This window comes from Idiotropiscis lumnitzeri, chromosome 3 (assembly GCF_059441095.1).
Source record: "Idiotropiscis lumnitzeri isolate Australia: NSW breed Sydney's pygmy pipehorse chromosome 3, RoL_Ilum_1.0, whole genome shotgun sequence".
In the NCBI taxonomy this organism is placed as follows: Eukaryota; Metazoa; Chordata; class Actinopteri; order Syngnathiformes; family Syngnathidae; genus Idiotropiscis; species Idiotropiscis lumnitzeri.
In genome coordinates, this window is record NC_142393.1 from 4,734,156 (window position 1) to 4,753,442 (window position 19,287).

At 44.9% G+C, this 19,287-nt stretch overlaps 3 protein-coding genes across 4 annotated transcripts; all 3 read left to right on the forward strand.

The window, feature by feature from the left end:
- The first annotated feature begins 613 nt into the window (after positions 1–613).
- On the forward strand, positions 614–7,862 carry styxl2 (serine/threonine/tyrosine interacting like 2). Of its 2 annotated transcripts, XM_088291339.1 has the most exons (6): positions 614–735; positions 1,203–1,335; positions 1,408–1,526; positions 2,170–2,401; positions 3,836–4,053; positions 4,734–7,862. In XM_088291339.1, exons 1-6 carry the CDS (start codon positions 711–713, stop codon positions 7,367–7,369), a joined length of 3,363 nt encoding a protein of 1,120 aa, XP_088147465.1. In that variant the 5' UTR covers positions 614–710; the 3' UTR covers positions 7,370–7,862. The 2 variants fall into 2 exon arrangements, with proteins under 2 accessions (XP_088147465.1, XP_088147466.1); XM_088291340.1 differs by lacking the exons at positions 614–735; positions 1,203–1,335; positions 1,408–1,526; positions 2,170–2,401 and adding an exon at positions 3,223–3,305.
- Positions 7,863–9,923: 2,061 nt separating this feature from the next.
- LOC148339521 (zinc finger protein 513-like) lies at positions 9,924–16,023 on the forward strand. Its single transcript, XM_088289129.1, has 6 exons — positions 9,924–10,455; positions 11,142–11,264; positions 11,341–11,463; positions 11,887–12,387; positions 12,799–12,989; positions 13,639–16,023. The coding sequence occupies exons 1-6, from the start codon at positions 10,416–10,418 to the stop codon at positions 14,164–14,166; spliced, it is 1,506 nt and encodes a 501-aa protein (XP_088145255.1). The 5' UTR covers positions 9,924–10,415; the 3' UTR covers positions 14,167–16,023.
- Positions 16,024–16,092: 69 nt separating this feature from the next.
- plaat1l (phospholipase A and acyltransferase 1-like) lies at positions 16,093–18,544 on the forward strand. Its single transcript, XM_088291308.1, has 5 exons — positions 16,093–16,296; positions 16,363–16,501; positions 17,856–17,944; positions 18,012–18,176; positions 18,305–18,544. The coding sequence occupies exons 1-5, from the start codon at positions 16,135–16,137 to the stop codon at positions 18,368–18,370; spliced, it is 621 nt and encodes a 206-aa protein (XP_088147434.1). The 5' UTR covers positions 16,093–16,134; the 3' UTR covers positions 18,371–18,544.
- Positions 18,545–19,287: the final 743 nt, after the last annotated feature.

Sequence of the window (19,287 nt, forward strand, 5' to 3'; positions counted from 1 at the left end):
GTCAAGTTGATGTTTCCCTTCTTCCTCAGGTTTTCAGCCACTCCGCCACATTTAAATGTTTCGATACGACGCCGCTTTAAGTGGGTTTATTGTGAAGGGCAAATAAAGATGTGCCACAGTTAACCATACGTGCGGAAGTAATTGCTAACTATTATATCGTTACTTCATGGCGCTGCGTTTCGATTATTAATAGAAGACAATGTTGTCAGATGACCGACAAAGGCCGTGTTGTTCGTTTGCGAGAAGAGGAATTCGGCTCCAAGAGGTCAGATAAGAACTGACCGAATTAGAACAGAGCTGAGCTTCTGCGTTAACGTTCTTGTGGAAATACATTTTTCTTTGCTTCCGTGTAGCTTTAAAGGCCCAGTTCCCCAAATGAAAAAAAAATCATTAGTTTAAAAAGGAAAGGGGAAAAAAAATGATTCAACGCTAGTCAGAAAGGGCGGGATGGAGGCAACCAGAAATTCAAATACTGACAAACTGTAAGGCAAGACTGAAGGAATTAACCAAAGGAAAGCAAAAGATGAGCAAAGGAAACGAGGAAGGAAGGTGAGACCAGTTATGACGACAACCTCAGAGTGGGTGTCGGGTGTCCAGGCCCCCCCCCTGAATGGTTGGACAGGCAGGCGGGTTGGGGTCTCACAGGGGGTGGAGGGACACTCTTCACTTTTGTGTGACCACCGCCGGCTTCTCAAAGCAGACCTCCTCCGATGGACACCGCGGCTGGCTCACAAGGTAAGACAAACTCTCCGTTTGTTGTTTACGCGCTGCCAAGTAGACGACGGATTCTAACGCTAATTTGTGTTTCACTTTTCACTTTGTTGTTTTGCTGTCATGATCTGTACACGGCACTGCTCTCAGGCCCGTGACACAGCTGTCGCTTAAAAATAGATCTGCAGCCCGGCCTGGAAGTACTCCGACTCTTGAACGTACATATCATCATCCGCTTGAAATATGCACGCTTACGCATCTGCAGGACAGCACACAGTGAAATATTTTGTCTCGTATGATAGAAGTTAGTCATGACCTCCATTTTTGCCTTATTAGCGTCACTTTTTAAGAGGAGTTGCCCAATCTTTTCATTCTATCGGCACGCTGGATAGGAATCACTGAATCCGTGATGTCATTTACCTTTTCATTTGCGCTTCACTTTTTGCTACAAACTAAAACTGTTTTTCATCTTTTGTTCCGTGTTCTCAAAGCGGACGCAGGTTTGACTGAACAGGAGGCGCTCAACATGGCGTCTGCCAGCGAGCACGAGGTGCCGAACGGCGACGACGAGGGGAGTCGCATCCACGGGATCCAATCTCGTTACCTGCGATGCCCGTCGCCCAGGTGACATCTGTGAACACGTTCAGCCAACGGAATGCAAGCTAGCCGGATGACTTTGGTGTGTCCGCTTTGCAGCTTCTCCATGACGTCAGAATCCAGGTTTTCTGCCGTCTCTGGCTCGGATGCCGCCAGTATCTTTATGGAGCCGATCCACTTGTCGTCCGGCATCGCCGCCAAGAAGATCATCAATGAGGGTGAGACACGGTTTGACAGACGCGTCAAGATGACAAGTCTCAGATTTTTTTTCCTCATTTGATCAGTACAGAGGTCTCCGACATGTCAGGCAAATGTCGCCACCTGATCTATTAAAAGATTTGAGTGCGTCTGATCTTCTAGGGTTGAAAGAATCTCGAAAGCTTTACAAGTGTTCTGTGTTCTCAACCGCATTGATTATTAGCAACCGGAGCCCCTACGGTGACCATATCTGCTCCCAGCGGGACGTCGGCGCGCAGCACATGCAGCAGGAAGATAATTGAAAGGCCAGCAGATAAAACATGGATTTCATATTAAGATGCCGCGAGCCCAGTAAATCTGAAGAGGAATGTGATTTGTGTTAAATGAGCCAATTAAGTTTAAGTAGATGACTGTCTGGATTCCTGCATGTATTCATGGGCTGAGGTGAAGACTTGAGTGAGATGATTTCAATGTCAAAGCCTGCATGCGGATGAGCTGGTCTAACCTAAATTTGTCTTCTGGAAACTCATCGTTGGAAAGAAAATAATGAAAATGAGCTTGTGTCACTTAAGCATCCGATTGAATTTCAAATGTAATTCAGACAAACCCGCCGAATCGAAATTGAACTCATTTTTTATTTTATTTTTTTTCGGTCATCCGCAGAATTGCCACCTCGAGGTGTCCGCGCTGAGTCCATCCCAGAGTCCATGCTTGAAACCGCAGAGCAGCTGATGGTGGAGGACCTCTACAACAGAGTACGGGATATGATTGATGACCGCAGCCCTTACAACACTCCCTGTGTGCTGGACATCCAGAGAGCAATGGTTCAAGATCGCCTGGAGGCCCCCAGCAGCCCTGTGGATGAAGTGTGGCCAAACATTTTCATCGCTGAAAAGTCAGTGTCACCCATGTCTTTGCAATCAACATGTGTGTCACCTGAAAATGATCATCGACAATGAAAGAATGCTGGGTAGTAGGATAGCAAAAATTTTTTAACTTTCAGTGGGAATTAATGTGAATTTACAAAAAGGTTGTTTGTATAATAGCCTGAATTGAAACCATGACAAAAACTTGTGTTTGGTGTTGCGCCGGCAGATATTCCTGATAAGGGTCCATGTTTTTTTTTCCAATTTCCTTGAAAAAAATCGAAAATTAAAACCCAGCGGGATCGGATAGTGATTAAGCTGAATCACGTGCATGTCTAACTAAAGCCATTCTGCCCAGTGGCTTAGTAGCCACTTCTAAAAGGACAGATTGGGACCAAACCTCCACAATGGCATTTGAGTGAGGCGTTTTCTGATGTATAAAATGCATTGCTTGAGTAATTTAGCAAAGCAAACATGCCTAGCCCGCTAGCTAGCATCGGCTCATGAGTGTCGCATCGCACTAAAATGTGGGTCCAACTGACAGCACGAAGTCATACGCATTCTTCTAACAAGTTACTTCTTTATTTACGTTTTCACCCTTTTTCCTCCACGCCTACTTCCGGCCTTCAAAATAAAAGCATAACAGCAGACCATTACACAACAAATAGTGTGCTATTTCACTTTGCTTTCCATTAAAACGAGCAACTATGCGATGATTTTTTTTTTCCTTGGTCAGATGACATGGAAGATTTGCCATACGAATGGGCTTTTGCCACACAGAAGTACGTATGACGTCGAGGTCAAATGTCCTTTACGGCAGTGGTGCCCAATTTTTTGTCTAGCGCCGACCGCTTCAACAAGTGTTTAACTTTTGCGGACCGGAGTTGGTACTCGCTGTGTATTGTGCTGAGTGGTCTTCGTACGACGTACGCGGTCTGTTTTGTACTCATTTAGCTAGCTTGTGGGTTTAATATTAGCGTAATGCGACCGAGACAATTAGCATTTTGAAATGGGTCAAGAGACAGATATAATGGAGAGAAGCCGGTCATTTTTTAAATTAAAAAATCAACCTCAAATAATATATAAACCGGAAGTATTACAAGTTGGGTTTTTTTGGGGGTTTTGCGGCCCGTTGTCTGATGGTTGGGGACCACTTCTTTAGGGAATTTAAGTATAGTTGAGGGGTAAAAAAATTCAGAACAAGCAAACTGGACTAAAACAGGCAGATAGCACTGAATAGTGATGCTGTTCCTACATGGTCAAAGGGATGAGTAATATTTAACTCAACTTTTATGTTTTTGGTCTTAAATGAAAGAACGGAACATATGGAAAACTTGATTAAGTTCTTGTAAATGATTCTGCCGCAAATGTTTTAACCTGTAATATTTCAAATCTCCATGCATTTTTACACACGTGTTTCAGCTCTCCAGAAATGTGAATGTTTAGTGTTTTGTGTCGCCCAGATCTGTCGCCGTCAACAAGGCCCGGCTGAAGCGAATGGGCATCACACACATCCTGAACGCCGCACACGGCACTGGCGTCTACACGGGCGAGTCGTTCTACTCCGGCATGGGTGTGCACTACATGGGCGTTGAAGTGGATGACTTCCCTGACGCTGACATCTCGCCACACTTCCGGCCCACCGCTGAGTTCTTGGATGAAGCTTTGCTGACCCACAAAGGTGAGCGCCCGCTTCGCAGAAGAATTGAACTTTGTATTTTCCTGGAAAGCGGTCCTTTTCAGTCACATAGTTAATTCGTGACGTAATCTTCACAGTCATGATAAATTCATTCGCATAGCCGATTGACAACAAACAGCTTCTCAGCACGTACGATTTCCTTGAAATATCAGTCTATTGATCCATTTTCTACACCGTTTATCCATAGATTTGCAGCTGAGTGGGAGCCTATCACAGTTGACTTTAGGCCACATATGATTAGTGGTGGGCGGTCAAGGCCTTCTCCGCTGGCCGAACATAATCAAGAAATCATGATCAAATTCTTCACATTGATGTCATATTATATCCTAGTGTTGTATTTTTAGGTGAGAGTTTTTACCCAATCAGAATTCCGCTAGCTCGTGTTGCCGGGCAGATTTCACAATACCGGTAGCGGGCACTATTCGTCCGAGGTCTTCAGATACAATCATGCGGGCATCTTGTCCAGCCGTGGTGTCATAAATGATGGTTATATAAGGGGGATTTATTTGAGTAGGACTTCACTGAAGGCCCTGGTGTGAAATGCACGGCCCGCCACTGCAGATGATACACACTTGATTGGTCGCCAGTCAATCAATGCCTGCATTGAAATGATGTTAAATAATTGGCCTTGTGGAATTCAGTCTCACTCCTTTTGTTTACAGGCAAAGTTGCGGTGATTTCCATGATGGGCGTCAGTCGTCCAGCTGTCCTGGTGGCGTCCTACCTGATGATCTTCCAGCACATGACCATCATGGAGGCGCTGACAGCCATGAGGAAAAAGCGGCCCATCAACCCCAACGAGGGTTTCCTCAAACAACTGCGGCAGCTCAACGAAGACTTGCTAGAGGAGCGGGACGATGACGACACGCTCAGCCAGTGTTCCGTTATCGACGCGCGAACTTGCGCTCGTATCTTTGGCGAGGGCAGTGAAGATGATGAGACGGATAGGGAGGAAGTGCAAAGCATGATGGAGGTGAAAGCGCACTCCATCATGATGGAGGAGGAGGAAGACGGCACCAGTGTGATGAGCAGCGTGGCTTCCTCCGCAGCTGCTGAGGATCTGCGGAGCGGATCCGTCAGACGGCACGACACGCAACCTTCATGTGGTGTTCAAGAGAAATCAGTTCTGCCTGAGCAGGTGGGAAGCAGAGAAGGGGAGGAAGATGACGAAGGCCTGGATAGAATGATTCAGGAGTGGCAGCGCAGAAATGAGCTGTACCAAAGTGATGATTGGTTGGAGGCGCAGCTGAACAGCGACGAGGAGGATGCGGCGTCTGGCGTGTGCGCAGATGCCGACTTGGAGAGCGTCACCAGCGAGGACGTGCGCGCCCTAAAGGAACGTTTGAAGCGCCGCAACAGACGACCTCCGTCAGATGCCGCGTCTACATCGAGTTGTACCACTTACGCTGACCTCTGGAAGCAGCGACTGCGGGAGATCGAGGAAGAGGCCGCTGCTCGTTATCGCAAAAAGGATAATGACGAAGGCGATGAAAGTGATGGAGCACAGCAGCGAGAGAGAAAAAATAAGATTGACGAGGAGGTGGAGAGCATCCTGTCAGACACGACGTCCATGTACAACTTTTGCCAGAAGAACAAGGAGAACATGACGGCCTTGGAGCGCTGGCGGGTCAAGCGGATTCAGTTCGGATGGAACAAGAAAGCTCGTGGAGACGGCGAGAATAGTTCTGTTGCTGATGATAAAAGCGACGGTGTCGAAGCAACGACGCCGTCCTTCCAAGATGTCAACCTGACGGCCTATCAGGCTTGGAAACGGCGGCAGCAGAGGCGACTTGGCGAGGAAAACGTGGACGAGATTCTGGAGTTGAGTCGGGGTGAGGATTCTGCCACTATTAAGCGGCGGCAAAGGCGAGAGGAGATCCTGGAGCGTTCCAAAAAGACGTTAGAAGAAAGTCAGTCCGTCTGCGGCTGGGAAAACGAGAGCTGCGTAAGTGGCGCTACAATACCGCTCTCCGCCTTCTGGGCCGGAGCTGGAGTCACCGGACCGCCCAGTGTCATCAACGACGACAACATATCCATGATCAGCGGACAATCGTCTGTCCGATCATCCGCCTCGCAGGCCTGTAGTGCAAGATCTACGCATTCTAGTCTCCAGCCTCCGCCCATCCTCCCGGTTCCAACCGTTCAGGGTCCCTCGGGAGAACCGATGGTAAACCTGGCCAGCATCCAGAACTGGATCGCTAATGTGGTCACCGAAACCATCAAACAGAAGCAGAGCGAGATGAGCCTGCCTCCACCGTCGCTTGCGGGATCGGAGTTGAGCTTTGGCGCTCCATCCAGCGTGATTTCAGGCCGTGGTGGAGAGGACGACAAAGCCTCCCTGTTGAGCGGGCGGTCCTACAACAGCGGCACGTCGCAGGGTCGAGGCCGGCCAGCGTCTGTCCTCTCGGCCGGTGGCTTAAGTGGTGTCAGCTCACGAGGTTCTGCGCTGCTGGATGCTCCGAAAAATAAAATCACCACCACCAGCGTCCCTCTGTTCAGTCTCTTCCAGGACCAGGTCAATCTCGGCAAACTGGACGCCATGGACAAGGAGATCAAGTCTGAAATGCGAGACAAGATGGCAACCTATGAGAAGAAGAAAATCCTGGAGGACAACAAACGCAGCACTTTGTACAAGAAAAAGAAACCGAAGGCGGAGGAAGATGAAGAGGAGGAGGAGAAAAGGAAGGAGGAGGAATTTTTAGAGGAGGCAAGGAAAAAGAGGCAGAAACCTTTGAAGACATTTGGCCTCTCTGGATGTTTGAACCTAAACCCGGCGCTGGAGAACGACAAAAACACCAGCGTTGACGACTGGCTGAAAAGTGTCCGGCCTCCTCCCGGAAAATCTGCCGCCGCAGCAGCCGAGGATCCCTACGACGACCTCGACGGCTCCGCCTCCCAGTTTGACTTCTCCAGCCGCAGGGCCTCGTGCGCTGGTGAGGATGACGACACAGAAACATATGGCGGCCGCTCCAGATACTTATCCCAAATGCACAACGGCGCAGACTATTCTGGCATCAACAATGACCACAGTCAAGCCAGGAGGTCATACGGCGAGGATGATGAGCCTCGTGACCTCACCTCCAGGAGACGGTTCCCAAATCAATCACAATACAAAAGCAACGACGCGGGAGGGGGGTGCCGGGATGCGGCTGGTGACGATGAGGAAGAGGACGTTGAAGCCTTCATCGCCCAAACTCGGCAGAGGGTCAGAGCTCGAGCGGCCGCCGAAGACCCCGATGACGAGGTGCTCGCTGCTTGGAGGGCGCAGCAGGAGGCTAAGAGGCAAAGTCAAGCCTAGATAAATTGAGCAGGAAACGATCATTCGTTGGGGGAAAAGTGGGCTAGAAAACGGATGAATGGACATGGATGAATCAAGACAAATGCTCATTTTGTCTTTTGAATGCACATTCAGTGTATTTCTATTAAAAAAAAATGCTGCTTTCCTATTTATAAATTAATTGTATTTAATTTATCAAATTCCCAATGTGGATCATTTCCAAATATGTAATTCTCTGCAAGACAGCGCATGCAAGAGTGACTTCTTCGCAAAAAAAGATTTTGGATTGCATTGTGGGCCTTTCTGTGAATATGCCAAGCATACACTCGCTTCCTCCCGTAGTCCAAAATGCAATAAAAATTATTCATTGAAGAGTTTAAATTAACTTCACCCATGAATGTGATTGGAAATGGTTGTCTCGTGCAGGCATTGATTAGCATCTATGTTGCTGTGTTATAACCAGCGGCATGACCTATTTTACAGGGTGGCTGGGCTGGGACACACACACACACACACACACCCCTGCTTGTCTAAATTCGCAGTAATTGTTTCTTGGTTTAAATCCCTCTAGTCAGGCGGTTGGTAATTTCACGAAATTTAAAAATTTCACCTTGTATCTACAAAATCCAATAAAAGGTCCGACTAACTGCGTGGTACACGATAATTCTACCTTGCATATCACAATTTTAATAACTAGAGTAACCGAGATCAGTACTGAGAAGTGGATGTAGATTTCCCAGCATTCCTAGAAGCATATTAATTATTTTGCCTCATTGCAAATTACGTGTTTCTAAGGTCTCTTGATAAGACACTATCAGAGCAGTGATCATGTATGACACTCATGGCATCAATGGCAAGTAAAACAACATCTCATCCATTGAAAGAGTCTCCTTCAAACATCTTTTTCATGTTTTGCCACATTAATGGCGTTAAGGCAGCTGACACATGACAGCTTTCTGTTTGCTGTCGAGTTTTATGTGGGATTTTGTGGCGTTTATGGTCAACCGTAAAATTGTAATCATTCTAAGGTCCAATTAAGAGTAAAAAAAAGACACCACATCTCTCGCTATGAGTTATGGACATAGCGAATGATGTTAAATAGTGTGAGACGCGGAGCTCTGTTCCGTCCCCTCATAAAAAGCTCTGCTTGTAAAAAGGTTCGTTAGTAACTCGAGTTTCCACTGAATATTATTCTTTATCCTCCGTTAAGATGAACGACTGTACGACGACGTAATACGATTGGCTGCTGCATCGTGGGAAAAAAGTGTAAGGAGTGGGAATAAATTGAGCTTTATACTGCCCCCGTGTGGCTAAAGTGTACATGGCAGAATAAGGAAAGCTGTGTGCATTGAATTTAATGAGAGTGTCAAAAAGTGTGAAGCTGTAATATTATTTGATCAGGTCAGTGGTGTTACAGCACCTGAAGGTTTATATGTAGCACCACCTAGTGGACCACCGAAGCAAAAATCTAACGAGTTGGGATTACGTCCCTCATTCAAAGACATTGTGCATTACGTTCCTTTCGAATTTTTCTCTCGGCATTCTGTGTAAACAATCACATTTATTTCCACAACTTTCTGTGGCGACATAATGCTGATGCATGTGAGACGTAAGCTCACATTCCACTTGGAGACTTAAATGCTACCATTAGTGCGGCAAGATCACGGTTGAGAGATTAAAGTATTACAAAATGTGCGCTAATATATGAAGCATGCGGCTGTACACGTGGCCATCAGGTCGGACCGTAGATTTGACGTAAAATAGAAATGAGAGCAAAGGTGGAGGCAGGAAGGGGGTGATGAGAGTGTGTGAGAAAACAAAAGTAAACACATTTACTAACAATTTTTCACAACAATGACAGCGAGGAAAACGTGGGTGCAATTGAAGGTTTCCAAAAATCCTCCAGCAATTCTTATTTTCTTTTTAATTTTGCCAAACTTGGCAATTAGGCTGAGCAAAAATCTGCCGGAGTCAGGCCTCCAGAACAGAAGAAGCACTATCAAGTCAAACGTGTTAGCAAGAATTAGCTAAATTACATTTTTATTTTCATCAGACCCCTGTTGTAAATGTTGTCATCAGCTCCTAGAAGAGCAAGTCGTGCAAAAAGTAGTGAAAACTGGTCAACTGTAAATTGGTAAATACATTTCAGGTGTAAATGTTATTGTGCTTACACGTTAAATGTTTACTTTAATATTTGCTCCGACTCAAACCCATAGTTTGGTGAAACGTGTTGCACTTTATAACGAATGAAAATAAAATTCATTCCGAAAAGAATTATTGACCATTTTTCTTTACTTTAATTCTCCAATATTATGGAATGCTGTTTTTTATATATTAAACATATTTTATTTTGGGGGAGGCTGCAACTGATTAACGGCATTTGCATTCTTTGTACTTAAGAGAAATGAATGTTGTGAGTTGCGAGCGGGGTCACGGAATGATTTAAACTCGGATCAAGGTAGCACTCCGTTGGTTCACCAAGTAGCGGACGTAGGGACTTCAAGACCCACAATCCACCACGCCAGTCTTCGCTGACGTCATCCCAAGTGAGCCCAACTGGCGGTCTATCTGTCAACTGTGCGGCGCGTGGGGGCTACAAAAGTGCTCTGACAACAAGGAGGCGCTTTCTGCGCAACAACATAGTGGGGGGGCTCTAAATTTCAGGTGTGTTCTAAACGTCATTTTCTATTCAATGTTGAGTGGAACTTCTGGCGTGTGCTTTGCAAGATGGCTGCATCTATCTTGGAGAAAGTATCAGAGAACACGCCAAAGTGCGCTCAGTGATATTTGCCACTTTGTGTTCAGTGACAAGAAGATTCACAAGCTTCAGTGACGCCGTAGCGTTTCGTGTTGCGCTCAGTTGGGTTCGTGCAGACAATGACTTGTTCGTCGCTCCTTTGGAGGAAAAGGAAGGAGGTGACGACAACGATGACGATATTGATGATGACACGCAGTTAGCGGGCAGCCAGGCAGGCGAACGATCCGAGCAGACGTAGCCGGCACCGTTTCTCGTGGGAGGTGACAAGCCGGATTTGCCGCACGGGATCCCCGCGGCGATCAGGCAAGAATGCCGCGGAGGAAACAGTCCAACCCTCAGCCCGTCAAATGTGAGTTCTTGTCTTGTTTTGTCTTTGAGTGCGAGTGGGTCACAAATTAAATAACCTATTGGTGTACTTATGTATTTTCAATTTTTTATTTGTATTTTTTTTTTATTTTACATTTATAAAATATGTGGTTTATATAACAGGAACTGGTCCGACTGGTCCAACTTTATTTGTTGATTTTGCTTGCTCTTCCTCCTCTTTGTGTCTTATCGCATCCTGACCCGAACGTTGTCTGTCCTTCACACTTCTTCCTGTTTCCACTTCCGTACCTGACCCCCTCCCCTAAACTCCTCTTTGTTTTTCTTCATCGCTTCGCTTCCTATTTGACTGTAACTCATTCTGCTTTCATGCTATATGTAATGTTTCAGCAGGTTGGCAAAGAAGCATTGGCTGAATGTTTTGCCTTAGATGGAAAAGCAGCAGTGCATTGAAGCTTTTTACAGTCTAACTTGACACGACTTCCTCTTCCCTTAACATATTCACATTGGGTTCGTCTTCACTTAACATATTCACATTGGTTCTCTCATACTTCCTGTGCCGTGTACTCTCAAGTCAAGTCAATTTATGTTCTACAGCAGTACCAATTCATAACAGAACTCCTCTCCAGACACTTGCCTCATTGATCAGGTCAAGAAGCATACTCATCATACATGAAAGAAAACCATCAAAGCCCCACGTTTTGTTTCCAGCGGAGTTAGATGATGGCAGTGTGGCATGCAACACGGACTGTCTGGTTCTGGATGGTGACATTCTGCTGAGTGGAGAGTTGGACTTTGGCAAGGCTGAAATCATCGGTTTGGATGCAGATTCTGGTTAGTAACATGCGTGTGCACAAAAATACAAATTGTTGATGACACAACATGAAAGCCTTTGTTTTGTGACAATCAGATATGACTGTGCTTTCTCTCCGGGTGGAGGAGGACCCTTCAGGGCGAACCGACTCAGCATTCCCACCATTCCTCTCATGTAAAGGTTGTGGTCAACTTCTCTGTGACACGCCACTTGATCTTGGTAAACTTCCATTTTGCATTTTATAACCATTGAGGACATTTCACTATGACATCACGCATACTTTGATGTGGAGGCATTCTTGTCTTCTTCCATTGCCCAAAATCACCCTTAAACCATTTTTTTCCTCCGTACTTGTGTAAGAAATGCGCTATGAATCAGTGATCCTATTTTTTAATTTATTTTTTATTTTTTACTCCCCCTTGGTACTGGTAAACTTCTTAACAAAGTGAAAAAATTACGGTTCTTTTTATGAAGCCCCTCTGGATTTTGAATCATTTCCCCCCCCCCAAAAAAAACAAAAAAAATTCACTGGATTTTACCGTAAACTGTTTGGCTTACATGTTGTGTCCCTATGCCTATTGTTAACAAATAGTCTGTTCTGAATATGTCCTATTTTCATCACAATTATTCATCCCCCTGCAGACCAAGATCCTGAGTCCGAGCTTTACTGTCTCACCTGTGAAGGGGGTGTCCAGGGTTCTGCCTCCATCGAGTCCACGCAGGGAGCAGATGCCAAAAATACTGAGGGATCCCTCCGTCGTGCGTCGGACAGAAAGAAAAATCGCCAAAGTAAAATGAGTGCAACTGGCAACCTTCCTTATAAAATATACTCCTGCTCACTGTGCGCCTTCACTTCCCGTTACGCCAATCACCTGAAACGGCACATGCACATCCACGACGGGGAGAAACCGTATCGTTGCCCCGTATGCCCGTATGCTTCCACCCAGCTGGTTAACCTGCAGCGCCACACGCGCACACACACGGGAGAAAAGCCATACCGCTGCCATCAGTGCAGTTACGCCTGCAGTTCCCTTGGCAACCTGCGACGGCACCAGCGCATGCACACACTGGACCATCGGCCAAGGAGGGACAAGGACAGTAGAAGAGCCACGAGGCGAAAAGTGAACGGCAAAAGTGAAAAAGGTAAAAAAAAAAAACTGGCGAATCAACGTCATGACTCACTTGAAATTCCCGCTGTCATTGTTTGTCAGAATCGGAAGTTCTGAAGTTTGGGGATCGTGTCTGGGCTCCTCTCATGTGAGGGTTTTTCTTTAGAAACTCCAGCTTCCTCCCACATTCGAAAAGGTTAACTAAAGATTCAAAATTGTCCTGAAGTGTGAACGCTAGCCAGGTTTTTTTTTTGTTTTTTTTTACGATATGTGGCAGGCCAATAAAAAAATGTGCAGTGCCGTACCTGTCTCCCGCCCCGCGGTCAGACTTTGGACATTGCTGGTCAAGAGTGTAAACTGAAAAACTGAAATTCCTCTTCACGCTTTATCGTCAGTACAAAAAAGTGTTGAGATCCTCATCTTTATTCCCCTACTGTTGTTCTAGCTGTCTCGAACCTGACCCTGCCAGTTTCTCAGGAGTCGGCTTACCTGCAGGCGCAGGCCAATCTGAGCTCTCCCGTCGGCCCGTTGCCTGTCCTGCTCTTCCCGCTGTGCTGCCGGGTGTGCGGCCTCACGCTGGAGGAGGCTAACCTGGATGCCATCCACATGGGGGATGGCGACAATGGCGCTAAACAGGTGTGTTCACGTAAAATCAGGGGTGGGCAAACATTTTGATTGGCGGGCCACAATGGGTTCTAAAATTTGACAGAGGGGCCGGAACAGGAGCCGATGGATGGAGTGTTTAATATTAAATGAAAGTGAACAAAAGCATTACAACAAAACATCTGTGTTTGACACACCACAGTATTTAGAAAATAAAACATTAACAAGGTTTATTAATTTAATTTTCTTCAAGTTCGGCGGGCCAGATTAAAACATTTAACAGGCCGCATGTGGCCCCCGGGCCATAGTTTGCCCACACCTGCGTAAAATGGATTTTTTATTAATTTGGAAAAGTAATGTCTCCAGCAACAGATATTGACAGAAGTAAGTGTAAAAAGATTGGTCCATATTTTTTGTCTCACAGGCATTGTGAATTTTAAGCAACGACAAAGCCTCTGGTACCTGAAAGCTAACACGCAATCGGAAACTAGATAAACATGTGAGCTAGAAATTAGCATATATGGGGCGGTGTAAATGGAGCAGTGAGACGAGTTGAGACTGATTGTGGGCGACGCTGATTTATGAAATGTGTTTTCGTTTTTGATTTTTAATTTGGCCTTTAAAAGCTTGCAGTACTAAAATACCCCAAATACGACAAATGGTACGTGTGTTTTTTTTTCAGGTGTGCCGCTGTTGCTCGTTGGACCCGCTGCTCAAAGATGACGTGGAGACTTCAAGAAGTCAGTTTGGGCCTCTGGAGTCACACCAGCACAGCAATCAGCCATCCCGCTGCCCTCTGTGTCCATTTCTGTCCCGTTACCCGCACCATCTGGCCCGCCACCCCCACATCCACTCTGCAGAGAAACCTCACCGCTGCCCACAGTGCTCCTACACGTCCTCCCACCTGGACAACCTCAAACGGCACCTACGCGTGCACACAGGCGAGAAGCCATACCAGTGCCCGTCGTGTAGCTACGCCTGCGGCAATCTGGCCAACCTGCGCCGCCACCAGCGCATCCACTCGGGCGCCAAGCCGTTCCACTGCGACATTTGCGGCTACTCGTGCAACCAGAGCATGAACTTGAAGAGGCACATGCTGCGGCACACTGGCGAGAAGCCGTACGCATGCTGCGATTGCGACTACACCACGGGACACTTGGACAACTACAAACGGCACCAGAGGAAACACGGACATGGCGTGGACAACTGAGACCGGCCGACGCCCCAACACGGTCTCGGTTGGGCCAAACAGCGTCAGGAGGAGCAAGGACGCAGTTAGTATGCTTGTGCCAGTGCGTGCTTTCCAGATACGATGACTTTGACTATTGGAATTTTTTGTGACTTGACAATAACAGTTGAGACTCGCCATAGACTGGGAAGTGATAATCGTAGGTGTAGATGAGTTCTAGAAAACAATAGGCCAACGATGATATGCAATTGGCGGATAGACATTCAGTAATTGTTGTGAACAACAAATGGGAACCTGGGGAAAAATATTGGTTAAAAAAAAAAATACAAATATGCAAATCTTTGGGGGTGCCGAACTGCAAATATCCAGAGGTTGTCTGTAATTTGTAGTTATCGCCAATCACCACTAGATGGCAGACATGGCTTAGTTGCACTTACTTATACTACCACATGAGTAGGCCTAATATTTTTGGGGCAGATTTGAAATATGCAACGCGAACAAAGCACCTCATTAAGATTAACATTTTCAGTGACATGATTTTTTTTTTTTTTTAAGGTGAAAAATGTGCAAAACGTGCTATTGCACTTAATGTTGGTTTCTTGTTCAGCAGTTTTGTGCCATCCATGAATGTTATTTTTTATGCAGGACATCCCTTTGCACTGGAAAAAAATACAGTGATTATTTTGTAGCCTATTCCCGCTATCTTTGGGCAGTAGGCGGGGGACACCATGAACAGGTTGCCAGCCAATTCGCAGGGCACACAAAGACGAACGACCATCCGCGCTCACACTCATACCTAAGGACAATTTAGAGGGTCCAATCAACCTGCCATGCATGTTTTTGGAATGTGTTAGGAAACCGGAGTACCCGGAGAAAACCCACGCACGTACGGGGAGAACATGCAAACGCCACACAGGAAGGCCGGAGCCAGAATAGATGCCACGACCTCTGCACTGTGAGGCCATCGTGCCGCCCAATCTCAGTTTGTACAGTAAATATTTCAGATTGTAAAAGAAATAGGTGAACACTGCTATTTTTCAAACAGCACAATATTCCTTTTGAGTTTTTGTAAAACGTGATCCTTTTTTTTTTGGATTTAGAATTCAATGTAGTGTTTCCAATTGCAACAGAAAAAGGAGTTTGAGCCGTTCTCACGTTTGGAAACAAAGGTTGAAGGTTAAGACTGGTGACTGATGTGAATGTTCACACCATCTCGGGTATTTCTTTCCCTCCGTCTCAGGTTAACAGCTAAACTCTGGTGCCTTCACACTGACAGACCAAGGACCGCAAAGTTGATAACCTTTTAGTCTGACACTGGAGAACAATATGGTTTTAGATTTCATCATATGTTGTCATTACTAATTAGCTGTAGTAAGAATTTACCAGCTTATGACAAATGGACTCATTTATAGCTGCGGCGTGGCAATTTTTTTGTATAGTCTAAATCAAGACTGGTGAGAGGTGTGTGCAGCTCCCAATAGGCCAATTCTATATCAATGCTGTTTATTCCCATAACTTTTAAACCACGGGCATACAGTTGTAAGTTTTATTTTGTTTTTTTTTGTGTTTGCATGTTGTCCTTTTTAAGAATACGATCGAGACCTCTAAAGCATACCGCGGTAAAGAAAAACTGTGTTCAGTTTTGGATTCTGCACCCAAAATTGACAAAACTCAATAAAAATTTTGTACCTCGTTAATTAGCAAGTGTTTTTGATGGGTGGTCGTCATTGAACGTTTCTGGTTTGGACTTTTGGGGCAGTGATGTCAGAATCATTGTTCACCATTGTTATATTCTGATGTATTTTTCCAAATAAAGTTTATTATTATGAGCAGAATTAATTTAAAACAATATGAATAAAGATGCTAAGTTGGACTTTATGTTGCGCTTTGGTGAGCACATTCACTGACTGAACAAAGGGACTTCCTCATTCCACCGTGCGAGCAGGAAACAGCTGCTTCACAGGTTAATGCAGCGAAGACGACTCAGCCATGGATGTCCCCCACAAACGCCCACAAAACATCAACGCGAAGACGCCAAAAACAAATGCTGTCCCACGGCCAGGGTGGAGTTGCCGTATTGTGACTGTGACATATGTCACATTGCAACTTCAGCTTGGAGCAGAACACGTGCAGCTTGAAGTCATGGGCCAGGTGAGCCATAAAGCTCGCTTTTTTTCTTCAGTATAGACAACACCTTTGTGTCTCTTGTCCATGCAGTCTTTGCCGAAACCTCACCCCGTCAAGCTGTTCCCCGGAGACATCGTGGAGTATCCAAGGAACAAGTACTTCTCCCACTTTGCCATCTACTACGGGGAGAGGGATGGCGTTCGCTACGTGGCTCACCTGACATCTCGAGGTACCATGCACGTAAAAAGTCTACACACCCCTGTTCGAATGCCGCAATGGCAATCATATTCAAAGCTGGGTTGAAATGCAGTCAGCGGCTGGCCTGGTTTTCTCAAGAGCGGGCGCTGCGTTTAATAGTGCAGATGTACAATGAGATGTAAAAGTCGTAATAAATAAATAGCAACCCCTGCAGACAGTGAGTGAACTTTGCTGCGTTTTTTTCTTTCTAGTGGAAACCGGTATTTAATACTGTTCATAATTTTCTTCACTTTGGCAAGGGTCCAACTGAACGAAAAACACAAGGGGCGTGGTGCAATGCTGAGGGGGGGCGCGTGTGACCTTGGGGAACATGCTTTTTCCCGCTGTATTACAATAAAGTGTAATTGCACCTCCACTCCAGCAGTTGGCAGTGGCGCTCTCCTTGCCCGTTGTGCGCAACGAGTATTAACTTTCGGTGTAGGTTTGTTTTGCAACGAAAATGCAATTATTTATAGTTGCGGCCGGGAGTGGGTGGTGGTGGTGGGGGGGCGCAAATTGTTTTTTTTTTCTGCTGGGGGGGGCTTAACAGAAAAGAATTGAGAAGCACTGGTTTTAGTGGACCATAATAAAATATCCCAAACACATGAGAGAAACTATGTTATGGTAAATGAAACGAGTGCTGCCAACTAACAATTTTTTCGTAATTAAAACATGAATTCATGATTGAGTGATTATGATTCAGTAACTAGTTTGGTCCATAAATGTCAGAAAAGTTTCACAAATCTTGATAATTGTTTTCCTAAGTAAAAGCAGATGTTTGCAAATGTCTTATTTGGATTCCACACAAATATAATCGCAGTCTGTTTTCACGGAAGACTACCGAAATTGAATATTTACTGTTTAGAGGCTGAAATTAAGTGGAGATGTACAATTTCACATCAAGCAAGGTCTAAAAAACTGATTAATTGCTCTTCAAAATAGTTGATTAAGTTTATAATAGATTTGTTTGCTTAATCAATTAATTGTTTGCACCTCTAAATGAAATGAAGGTTGAAATTTCCAAGAATTCCAAGAGTTCGATCTGCCGTTGATCACCAAAAGAAAACACTACCTGCAGTGAAGTGTGCTTTTCTTCAGATGAGAATGATCTAAAAGATATATGTTAAAAAAAAAACAATTAACTCGCTACGCAAATTATAAAACAGGTATTTACCGGCTGTAGATAAAAAGTATTCAAATTATTCAGCTTGGTCTCATTTTTTTCTACCACAAAACCTGCCATTTGAACTGCGGTATGTATGACTCCATGTTCACTTTCACCCACTATACATTTGTCATTTCGTTTTTAAACTTCGTTACATTTTACGAATCAAGTGCCTTTGCAGATTCTGACTTCAAGCTTCCGCTCTTTGGCCGGGCCCTACGTTCGGAAGTCAAATTAGATCCTGTCGAGCTGCTGGGGAAGAAGTACAAGGTGATTGGCCGCCTGGTCTATGAGCACGGCTTCTACGTACAAATGAGAACATTGTCGTGCTGTTTAGGTTAACAACATGTTGGACGACTGCTTCCCGGCCAGAGATTTCCACAGTGTCGTGAAACAGGCCATCGATGATATGATGGGACAGGAAGTGACCTTTGACATTTTGTTCCACAACAGCGAGCACCAGGCGACGCTCTTTAGATATGGAGTGAAAAAGTCCGAGCAGGTCAAAGCTCTCAATACTTTAATCATGTCAATCAAAATGTTTTAGCTATCATGTGAAGAAGATCCTGGGTGCTCAACATGACATGGCGCCAAAGTTATAAAGTTACGGTTTTGGTGTATGTGTTGCAGATTGAGAGAATCTACGAGCATATCATGCCTGCGTGGGAGAAGCTATTTGAGGAGAAGAAGCTGTGAAAATGTTTCAGACATAGTTGTTCATCACAACGATATTGACGAGAATTAAATTGAAAAAATTAGCTTGCATTTTGTCTTTCATTTTAGCATTTAGAGCTATCCTTTTTAAGAAGATAATGCATAATTGTATTTTTTTTTAGTCAAATAAAAATATTTTGTGTCATGTACATTGAAGGATTGTATTTCTAAAGTTTTTTTTTGTTTTAATATTATATTACATAGATATTTTCATGTGTGTTTTTTGGGGCGGGTGAGATGAAATGGACCCGTTCTAAAATGGTTCAGGTCCTACTGGTATGAAAGGAGTGACCATTGGAAGGACATGTGGAGTTCCTCAAGGGTTAGTCCTTGGACCCTTTTTGTTCACTCCGTATATGTTACTTTTGGATCCGAAAACTGATGTCTGTGCAGATGACACACAGCTATATTAATCAATATCCCCAGATAACAGAAGTTCGATTAATGTGTTGTGTCACTGTCTACAGCAGTGCTTCTCAATTATTTTCTATTACGCCCCCCCCCCCACTTAGCAAGAAGAAAACAATTCACTGTGTTCTGAAACCAAAGACCAAGTCAGAAATCATGGTGTGCTGATAGACTTTGACCTGACTTTCAGTTATCACATCAAATCAATCAATGAAACATCCCTTTTACTTGAGTGGCTTAACCATGTCTTTCTTGCCAGTGGACGTGATTCTTGTAACAATCTTCTGACTGGACTCCCTCAAAAGAGCATCAAACGGCTGCAGCTCATTTCTACTTTTACATGTCAATACACATTCTCTTAGTAATTTTGGTAAGAAAATTTTCTTTCTCGTATTTGCTTCTGAATGTCGATAGTCGTGCTAGTAAATGTTTTTAAGTGTTTTCTTTTCCGATGTGTATGAAATGCGCTATATTATTAAAGCTGCCTTTTT